Here is an 11,080-nt window from a genome sequence, read left to right as displayed (position 1 = left end):
CTTGTAATAATAAAACTTGTACACTGGAAATAGATCTGAGAATCTAGCCACAGCCCTGAACCATAACACAAACTTCAATTGAAGAGTTTATTCATTTTATTCTCACTACAAGTTAAACCACCTACAATATCACTTATATATTGCCATTGTTACTCTGTAAAGGTGTGATATAAAATGCTGTAAGACCCGGTACCTTTTCAATTTATATAAACACAGTGAACTTCATTACTGTACATGTACTCTGCAACTACAGCTTAGCTGTAAATCCCCCACACACAATGGTATGGACATTAACCCCTCTATCCCCATTAAACTGTACATCAAGACAATACAAATTTACTGTCCCCACCCCACCCCCTTACAAAAAAATAATACTCTAAAAGCAACCTACTGCAACTTTTAATTAAGACGATTACATATATTTTAGACCAATTGCTTTAAAGCAAGAAGGCAGTATAAACCTTCTAGGAAAATTTTTATAAAAGAGGTTAAGAAATATAAGACAATTTATACATTTAAAAACTTACAATAAATAAGAGATGCAGGCATTTTTGAATACTAGGTACTATAATCCAATACAAGAACATCTTGATGTTCTGAAGCCATAGGTTGAAACATTGTTCCTCGTGTTTCTTCTCATCTCCATGCTTTTAATATTCATTAACCATGACTGGGTACTATGGCTCATTACTCTTCACAAATACTGTGACTGGGGAAAATGGTTAATTCTGCTACTAAAAATGTTATAATACACTTTCTGATCATCATTCTAAAGCGTCCCCCATAGTCAGTGACTCAAAGACAACAGGGTAAATAGGTACCCCTCTCACAAGTCAAAACAATATTTGCTGGAAGTAACAAGATTCATACCCCACCACAAACAACTTGCACTGAGAAGAATTTTAACTTAGTCCTGCAGTGAAATATCCCTTTTCCTCATTTTTGTCTTGCAAAATTCAGATGAAGATCACAGCATATTCATGATAAAGTTATACAACTGATTCAGCACCACAAAATGAATTGGGAGACATGACCGTCTGTCCTGGGTTGCAGGATCACAGGTTAGCCAGGAGAGTGCATTGTACTGTTCCAGAACAAACCTGAAAAGCAAAACAAGCTTCCATTAAGCCAACAGATTTTTTCCTCACCAGTATTTTACAGTCCTAATATAATACAGTTTCTTTGGTATTAGGCATGTATGCTTCCCAACATTCTGAAATAACACGCTTTCAGAATTATTACAAACACATCAAAGATGAAGTTTATTTCAGTAGAAAACAGTCACTTTAATTGTTGATGCTCATTAATGTTGAGGTTCACATATTAAAAACACAAAGGAATCTTTTTTCAATGTCCTATGTTTATATGACTATCTACACTCTTGTACTTCAGCATTTCAGTATTCCCACAACCCATACACAATTCTGGTTTAAGTATAACCATCTTCCACTCATTTATACACTATCTTCTGGTTTTGATGAATTCACTGTTTTTCAAATATTTTCAGTTGTAATCAACTCTAATTAAAGAAGGGCTTAGTGATCTTTGTATTTAACTGCACTGTCCTGTGATAAAGCCATCTTTTAATCACTCAAAGCACAGCAGTTTATATTGTGTTTGTGACGTACTGAGGACATCAGCACAAAGAAGTAACAGCAAGAAAAACAAATATGTAGATCTACTGCAGCAATATTAAAGATGAAATGCACGATATTTTTGCAAGTGATCAATCATAAATACCTGAGCACATCAGAAGTTTGATTAGAATCAAGTGGATGGGAGTGTTTACTGTGGAGTAGCTCGTCTGATTGCACTGAAGGCACATGGAGGTGCAAAGAGGCCTAAGAAAGGAAGAAAGATGCTAGCAGTTAGCATCGGATTAAACTACTACTTTCTTCCCTTTGTACCACTGACCCACATCTTGCAGCCACCTTCCATTCTCTGACACACTAGCTAAAATAAATCTTAGCTTTATGCAGTCAGTAAGTGCAGGACTTCTCTCTCCTAAGTTGTATTACACTATTAGCATTGTGCTTTTAAGAAGTTGTTTTAAGATGCCTTTGCCTACATTAAGTGATTATTATTAAGGCAACTCAAGCATCATAAGATTCCTATTAATACACAGCCTTTATAGAATCATAGAATGGTTTGGGTTGGAAGGGACCTTAAAGCTCATCTAATTCCACCTTCCACTAGGCCAGGTTGCTCAAAGCCCCATCCAAAATGGCCTTAAACCCTTCCAGGGATGGGGCATCCACAACTTGTCTGGGCAACCTGTTCCAGTGCCTCAACACCCTCAGAGTAAATAACTTACTCCAAATATCTAATCTAAATCTACCCTTTTTTAGTTTAAAACCATTACCCCTCGTCCTATCACTCCTGACACAGAGTCCCTCCCCAGCTTTCCTGTAGCCCCCTTTAGGTACTGGAAGGCTGCTATAAGGTCTCCCCAGAGCCCTCTCTCCTGCAGGGTGAAGAACCCCAACTCCCTCAGCTTCTCGTCATAGGAGAGGTGCTCCAGCCCTTTGATCATCTTTGTGGCCTTCCTCTGGACTCATTCTAATATGTCCATGTATTTACAAGTCCACTTGCTTTCCATAAGACCAATCTATTCCATATATGAACTTCTCAGGGTAAACGATAAATCCTCTGTTAAAGAAAGACCTTATAGCAAAACCACAGCTGAGCTTAGGCCAAGAAGAACTGCTAAGCCAGACCCAAACAAGGCTGAAGATGACATATCAGTATCATTAGATAAATTAGCATCTTTAATACTAGGCTTTGTTAAGACAAAAGTGAATAACATTAATACACAAAGTTTCTCTGTATACTAATGTATAGCCTTGAATGTGACAAGCGGGTCTTGATGGTGCCATAAAAAGATCAGACAATATCCAGACAGATGGGACAATGACTATCACTTGGAGTCAGCCAACATGGGAAAACTATGCATTGCACAGAGCATAAAAGCTAAACAGATTCCCCCCCCCTCCCCCAGTGTAAAGAGATATTACTTTATTACATTACTTCCCTCCACAGCCGGTCACCCAAAGGGGTCAAACATTAACCCGAAGTCTGTCTAGAAACAGAACAGGACACCTATCCTTACAAAATACTGTAGCGCAGAGCCAGCAAGTAAGAAAAAGGTGTCAGACTACTCTGAAGAAACCATCAGAAAAGCAGAATCCTTCAGACTATTTGCTAGCTTCCACTAATCATTTTTCTTCCTTTTGAAAAAGTGAATATAAATAGCTAAAGCTCAAAAATTTGAAACCCAACCTCTCTTGAAACAAAACCAGACATATTCCAGAAGCCATGCACCAACTCTTTAAGCATAATAGTTCTCACAACTCAGATCCCTGCACATTGCACAACAGTTTGTGTGACGGACTGCCCACAAAGATGGCTGTACAGCCTGACGAGCTTTCCGTACCTTAAGAAACAAGGGACACTGATTTTGTGCTTGAGGACATGCTGACCAAAACCAGTCAGGCAATGGACCTGCTTTGGCAGTTGACACAAAATAACCGAGGGCCAATGGCTGTTGCAGTATATTTGTTACTTCATCATGAGATTCCGTTGAAAGCAATCGATCTGTACCTTGACCCTACAAAACAAGCAACAGTTTAATATTAGAGAGCACAAAACAGAAGTTATCTGTCACTTTCAAATCACAAAGCATTTTGAAACAGAGGCATTACACAAATTTTGCAGACAATCCCCTAGCCAGTTAATTCAAAACATTTCCTAGGAACCTTCCATTTTACAGAGGACATGAGCAGATGCAAGAAAACAAATGAACAGAAACCATATACACACTATTTACTCTTACCTTGCCCATATCACCTCCATGGGGGTAGTGGGACCCTGGAGAATGTACAGGGGATCCAGTAGGGGATGCAGGAAGTATATTTATAATATCAGGATCGAGATCATCTCCAGTGTCTAACAGGTCAAAGATCCCCATTCCATCTGCTCCATCTTGAAAAAGAACAAGAACAGTCAATTTCTACAATTTCCCTACCTATGGGATATGACAACACATTCTTAAATCAAGTGATTTTCCACATAAATCCTGCGGTTCAGTAGAATAAACAGTCTTATTATAGGGGGAGTGATGAGAGTTTTGGTTTGTTTTTAAAATAAGAATAAATCCAATCTACTAACCATTGTTTGTGTTGAAGGCCAGATCCAAGTTTTCAGTGGTATAAGTTGACGATGCTACTTGCACAGAAGCAGATGTGGGAAACACAAGTATATGAGTGCACGACGTGTCCTGTGGGGTATTCAGCTGAGATGTCTGCATATTTAAAGTGGTGCTGCGTCCAAATACAGAGCCAGTCGATACAGAATCTTTGGAAGACAAGTCAAGCATTTCCTTAGTTTTGTGTTTCCTTAGTTTTGCAAGAATTAACTGTGAGTTCCCTCTCCAAAATATAGTTTCTCAAATACCTGGCATTATGATGAAGGACCCCTGTGGTTCCATTGCCACCAAACAAGCACTGAGAATGCTGGGAGAGTCTGCGGCAGAGATGCCACACATTCTGCACATGTCTTTTAGTCTCTTACTGAGGGACTGAAGATTTCGGCGACTCAGCAAACAACTCCAATCTGATGATAAAAAGAACATAAGTCTGTCTAGAAGAACAGTGTTTACCGCAGAATACATATTTTACATAAAACACTGTGTGGTACAAAGTTCACGTGTTAGGTGTACAAAGGAACTCTAAAGTTATATAGGTTTTCTTCTAGAAGCAGGGACAAACACTATATTATTTAAAATTAAAGCTCCATATAGAATTTTAGACTCTAAAACGCTAACGTTACCTTTCAATTCCCCATGTCCTATTCTTCCTAAACGTCCTATTACAACTCTCCAAGGCAAAGAGCTCATCTGTACAAGTCCTAAGCACCACTCCCAGAGTTTCTGAAGACCAAGTCTGCGGGCAGAGCCCTTTTTCCTGCGAGCTCTAGAATTTAAGAAAAAAAGATAAAATTAGAACCCATTGACAAGAAGTTTCTCTAGCTGCCTTTGGAACTTGCTTGCAGTAACCTGAACATTAGCAGGAAACAATGTTAATATTGTAGCACATTAACCGGTACTGCAAATTCAAAAAAGGAGGTTGGTTTGTTTTTAATCAATCACATTCTAACACTGACATAAGAAACCGGAAAGGGGGTGTAGCAGGAAAACACATACAAAAGCTCCCAGGAAACTAAACAGCATTCTAGAAATTTAAACAATATACACAATACTGAAATTATCTGTTTGTTTTAATTTTGCAATATGGTGAGTCTACCTAAGTCAGAGTTATTCTTACATTATAATAAATAATTCTTTGGGGGAAATAAAGAGGATATATATGCTAAAAATTAAGAACTCGTTCTTACCTGTTTGGTACATCAATATTAATTATGCAAGTCTCTAGCTGTTCTCCATAGAGATCTGTACAAGATGCAAGAAGCCATCTTTGATCATGAGACAAACAGTAGCCTACAAAAAGTACGTTATACTTCTGGCCAGCTTCTCCAAAAGTTTCTCCTAGTTCTGTTTGCTTGTCTTTTACAGGAGCCAGTATAAAAGGAGGGGTGTAGAGTCGAATACACTCAGGTCTCTATAAAGAAGACAGAACAGAAAATGAACTTTCAAGAAGCGATTATTCTTAACTCTGGTTATTTAATGTGAAAGACACTGCTGATAAAACAAACACATTTCTCTGATTCGCATATTTACAGAATCACATCAGTCTCGAGAATACTCACATCAGGGCTCTTAAGAGCAGTTTCCATAGCTAAACCTGGACCAAAGCCAGTTAATGTTTTCACATTGGTGGAAGTTGGAAGAGGTCTCCGACACTGAGTAAATGCTGAAAATGCCAAAGATTTTAAATGTTGAGTATAAATCTGCCGGTCTTCATGTTTCACGGGCTGCAGAAGGTACTGACATGGGACAATCTAGAACAAAATACACAGGGAAATAAAATTAGTGTTTCATCGTTACTTTTTTTGAGATAGTATTTGGGTATATTGCTTTCAGAATGTCAGTTTACGATCATTTCTCTGGTTCTCTCTGATTCTTTGATATCTTGTGCTATAGCTTCTTCCAAAGCTATATGGGACTTCAGGCAATTATGCTCATTGACCTTATTTTGTTTTCTGAAGAAAATTTGGTTAGAAGATAACCTTAGTGAGCCCTCCAGAAAGATGCCCTCTGATTATTAGTTTTGCTGCTGATAGCATTACAGTTGGATACTTATCACAAAGAAGTCCCAGTCTGAAGCCCAGCAGGGTTACGCTGGCAGCAGATTTTGGTGATGGGACAAAGCAGTTTTCCCATACTTCACTCGTTACTTGAGTGGGCCAGTGCATTCCTCTGAGATAAGACTGATGAGTTCAGAAACTACCACAGGATTTGGCTTTGACTAGTAACACCCAAACTTCTCTAAAACCAATAATTTAACAGCTGCAGAACTCTAAGCAATGTTTACAGAGCAAACAAAACTTTCACCTTGAGGGCATTATCACCTCCAAAATACAGCTAAAACCAAAGGAGGTACTTTGTTCAGCATGTTTCTATACATGTTGGCTCACCTGCACAGAAATTATATTCTTGATGTTGGGAGGAAGAACCTGAACCATCTCTAAAAAGCAGCGCAGAAGTCCAAGCGTCCACAAGCTAGACGAGCTACTGTTCTCATCCTTTTTTTCATACGTAAAAGGATCAACTATGTAAACTACAATTGCAGGTGGATAGGTGATAGCGTGTGAATCTCCATCTGTAGGGACTCCAACTTTATCTCGATCCATAGTGCTAGAAATGAAATTTTGAAACCCATTACAAGACGGTGAGCTTTGTAACGATTTATTTTTACTTACATTAAAACTATGCTCAAATCAAACATTAATCTGTAAGACCTTTGAGTTAACTGTGGTGTAAGAAATAGTGTTTTTATTTCAATTTTGTTTGTTAGCTTGTCAACAACTCAATATCACTTGTATTTTCTTTAGCCTTCTTTATTACAGATGCTCATCAGCACATAGTTCTATTGGTTGAACTGGGGAACAAAAACACCTACAACATCAGTAGTAAAGGCACTTCTTACTGAGAAGCTATGACTTCAATAACAAAGTAGAATTTCAAGATGATGCCAGATACCTATTTCTTCTTCCACCTCACTTTAAAATATAGAGGCGGGTAGTTTGGTGAACTTTTTCTCTTTAGAGAGATAAAAGAAAAAAAGTTTATTTTCATACCACAGCAAACACCGAGATACAATTAGAACTGCAGATAGGATGTGTGTCAAAATGTTAAACTCTACCATGAATGAGCTTGCATTCTCCCTAAAAAGCAACTTGGTGATTAGAAAATAAATTGTTTGTTATTGAGGGAACTAGAGTGCATTAGTATGTACACATTTGTTGAGCTGAGGGGTTTGTGTTTTGCTTTGGTTTACTTTTTTAACCTAAGAGGGCCTGACCATGCAGTTCCATTACCTTTCAGAAACCTCTGGATGGGGCTGTGCAGGTGCTGAAGTACTATCCGCAGACATCCCTGCTGCTTGAAGTGTCGGCTGTTGCTGCTGTCCTCCTGTTTGCCCATTTTGGACTGTTGCAGCCTGAGCAGGCAGGGAAGCAGAAGTGGTATTGTTCATACTGCTAAAAGGTGGAAATGAAGAAGGCTTGTTTGTTGGTATCCCACTGCCTATATTAGCAGAAGAGGATGACGTGGCAGTGGTCGTCAAAGTTGAATTAGCTGTAGTAGCTGCAGAAGACATGGCACTAGTTGATGTTGCTGTCATAGTACTACTGGTGGGAGCTCCAGGAGCAGACGATGGAGTGTTGGGATTTCCAGCATTAGCTGTCGCTGGGGGCAGAGCAGAGGCTGGTTGGCTTGGGGGAGGGATCAGATTTGTTTGAGAAAGTAAAGAATTGTCCAAAGGCTGAGAAGCAAGATAAGGACCTAAAACCAGAAAAAAAAAAGTGTACATTTGATACTGTTTATTATGAGCACATACCTAAACATATGTTTTTTCTGGTTTACTTTTTCCACAAGCTTAAAACCAGAAAAACCGCAACAAACAGTAAGACTCAATGAATAAATACAAACGTTTCTCTTCTACTGGAATGGAACAGGTGGCAAGTATACAAAATAAGAAGCACTGAAAAAAAGTAATCCATACCTAGTTCATATCTGCAAACTTGGGCGTATAATTTCAGTTTGGAAAATGCTTCATTGTTGGCATTAGCTGTCTGTGAGAACCATTCTGTGACCAACTTCTCAGAAAGTTTCTTTGAAGCAGTAGGTCCAACTCGCATGATTCCATCAGGCAGTAATTTACAGATAGGCCTATGCTGACCCAGTCTGCATGACTGCAAAGGCAAAATATAAGACGCAAGGTAAGGAGTTAAAGTAAAACATCAATCAAAGGAGCATGGAAAGAGAGAGACTCATGACATTCCAAAGAAACATTTTAATTCTAGAAAACTACGCAAGTATGAAATACGGTATAGTGATTTTCAGGTTTTCCTAAATGCAAGAAAAACAGATGGATAGATCATCCACTCTAATCCTAATCACAATCCAAGCAATACATGCGTTTAATTAATTCATTAAGAAGCTAAAAGAATTGAAGTAGTAATACTCCGCTTTACCACTGAGTGGCGTTTTATCAGACAGACTCTCAAAACAGGTACTACTAGAAGCAATGAAGCAGTGTGAACAACCCTTATCTTCCAAGTACCCATTCCTAAAATATCCTTTCCAGCAGCTGATATAGCATTCCACGCAAGCACTTATATCACTGGAGACAAGCCTGATAAATAGTTATGAGTACGTATTAGAAACAGTTTTTCAAAAATCTATTTCACTGCTAACTGCCATAAATAATGTACCTCGTATATTGCAGTCAGATCCCTAAAGAAGCTTTTTGCTCCATTTAGCAGAGCCTCATTCTCAGGGCACACCACAACATAAGCAACATCTCTCTGAGATCCATAAGGTTCCAACATCAGCCTCTCCCAGTACGGCAATGCAAATGGAGACAGCACCAGAAAATCATAATCGTATCCCAACAAAAATGTTGGGATTGGCAGTGGTTCTGGGGACTCATCAGTTCCTGGAAAAGCAAGATAGATTTTCCAATATATTAAGCAGGAAGCTTAAAAATAACAACCTGCTTCTAGAAAACATGAAAAGAAGAAACACTAGCATTCCCAGCATCTAAGAGGAAGTAGCACTGATTATAAATGGTATAGTTCTCCTTTTAACAAATACAAATGAAAAGCATGCATGCACAATCCAATGCTCTGAGAAAAAAAATGAGCTAAGTATTCTCATCTGAAATCTTTCAGGGCCTAAAGAGGAAGTTACGCAGTTGTTTATTATGTTTACCACTATACAATCAGGAACAGATCTTCACCGTCCAGGAAGCCTTCCCCACAGAATCTAAGGGATCAGTGATCAAAAAAGAGGGGGGAAGAAATGTAAATAGTCTAAGCAGATACATGAATGACCACAGAAGGAAAACTCTCAAGAACATGCATTTATATGCATCTTAAACGTATAATTAGGATGTTCTAAATATTAGAATAGCTACAAATACCCGCTGGTGAAAGGTGACTCTTTTATATGTTGGCAAATGAAACAATCTCACATATGCTAATGAAGTCAGAGTTTAAACCTTAAGTTGAGTGCACAAAATTTACCTTCTATGTGTAAACATGCATCATGACGTGTTGGCTACTCCAAGTATGTATGATACATGCAACACACTGGATGATCTCAGATCTTCAACATAATTTTGAAGCTACTGATCAATAAAGCACACTTTTTCAAGCATTTCAAAGCTAATATTTAGTAATTGCTCTATATTTAAACACAAAATCCATTTTTGAAACTTCATTCCTTCACTATGATAAGCATCAGGTGTATATAAACAGTGCAATTGTCAATTTTAAACACAGATACTTTTGACTCATTCAATGTTTTTAGAATATTCTGCTTCTGTAAAGAAAAGAATTCTCCCCTGTCTAATGGCTCTTGTTATTTTAAAGAAAGGTCCAAATGCTGTTTAGAATGCGAATAGGCTGAACAGCATCCAGATGCTGAGGTTTGGTGGCCAGATCAAGTAGAGATTAACAGACAAGAGTCTACACAGAAGTTTACCGTAAGAGCCTCTGCCAGCCATTTTGTGAAACTGTTGCCACGTGAGAGGGCCTTGCACACCCCAAGATCGGACTGTTCGCTTCTTCTGAATTGCATCCTGAAGAACTGGCTGGAGCGAGAGGAGCATGCGCAGGATGTCCTGGGAACACTGCATGCTCACATCCAAAACTGAAAGGATAAAAAGTTGTCAAGGCCTGCCACAACAATAGGATAAAATAAAGCCTTCCACAAACAACCCTGATCCTAAACTACCTTGTTTTTAAATAAGTCACCTTCTTTCAAAATGTACATGCCGTTCATGCAGGCCATCCAAAGGCAGAGATAGAAAAAGTTAAGCACACAGATTTAGAGTTCTCCCCCTCCCCCTCCTAACCAGTTAAAAAACAAAGAAACCAACAAAAAAACATTTTTCATCTGTAGAGTTACTTCCCGCGAAAGCCTTAACATCTTAATATTTTTATTTCTTAGTCTAAGTCACAAAAAAATAATCAAGTTGTTTAAGTTTTAAACTGCAGAGTGCTCCCCTCCATATAAAGGAAGTTTAGGCAGACTGCCACCCAGTGCTCACTTCAGAGAAGTCAAGAGAAGCCTCAAACACTCGCAGTCCATTTCATCAGCTTCCCACCACTATGCCATTTAATGCACAGTGTTTAAGAATCAAAAACTGACACAAAATTTGTCAGGGCTATAGTTTCTTTGCCTTCTTCTAAAAAGTATTTTTGTATCTTTTTATCCTACGCATCAAGGTCACAGTAATACCCAGTCTTCTCCTGTGTACCTGAAAACATTGATTTATCCAGAGCCTGGGTTTTTAAACTTACAGCTCCATCAATACACAGAAGCCTAGCTTTGTTCATCTTCTTCAGCCTCACCAATGACTACTAACTGCAGTTAACTTATCAAAGTTCCATGTTT

At 38.5% G+C, this 11,080-nt stretch overlaps 1 protein-coding gene across 2 annotated transcripts in view; it reads right to left on the bottom strand.

Moving 5' to 3' along the window:
• Positions 1-384: 384 nt before the first annotated feature.
• Positions 385-11,080, bottom strand: part of MED13 (mediator complex subunit 13) — a 55,685-nt gene continuing 44,989 nt past the window's right edge. For both annotated transcript variants that reach the window (XM_040532139.1, XM_040532140.1), the window contains 14 exons: positions 10,166-10,333; positions 8,893-9,116; positions 8,181-8,370; positions 7,495-7,960; positions 6,592-6,811; positions 5,764-5,955; positions 5,392-5,615; positions 4,828-4,970; positions 4,453-4,611; positions 4,168-4,353; positions 3,833-3,981; positions 3,434-3,607; positions 1,741-1,841; positions 385-1,100 (listed from right to left, as the gene is read on the bottom strand). In XM_040532139.1, the coding sequence (XP_040388073.1) occupies positions 968-1,100; positions 1,741-1,841; positions 3,434-3,607; positions 3,833-3,981; positions 4,168-4,353; positions 4,453-4,611; positions 4,828-4,970; positions 5,392-5,615; positions 5,764-5,955; positions 6,592-6,811; positions 7,495-7,960; positions 8,181-8,370; positions 8,893-9,116; positions 10,166-10,333 (2,729 nt within the window). In that variant the 3' untranslated portion in view covers positions 385-967. The remainder of the gene's footprint in view (positions 1,101-1,740; positions 1,842-3,433; positions 3,608-3,832; positions 3,982-4,167; positions 4,354-4,452; positions 4,612-4,827; positions 4,971-5,391; positions 5,616-5,763; positions 5,956-6,591; positions 6,812-7,494; positions 7,961-8,180; positions 8,371-8,892; positions 9,117-10,165; positions 10,334-11,080) is intronic.

The sequence above is a fragment of the Cygnus olor genome, chromosome 20, assembly GCF_009769625.2.
Source record: "Cygnus olor isolate bCygOlo1 chromosome 20, bCygOlo1.pri.v2, whole genome shotgun sequence".
Classification (NCBI taxonomy): domain Eukaryota; kingdom Metazoa; phylum Chordata; class Aves; order Anseriformes; family Anatidae; genus Cygnus; species Cygnus olor.
This window is presented reverse-complemented; position numbering and strand designations above follow the sequence as displayed.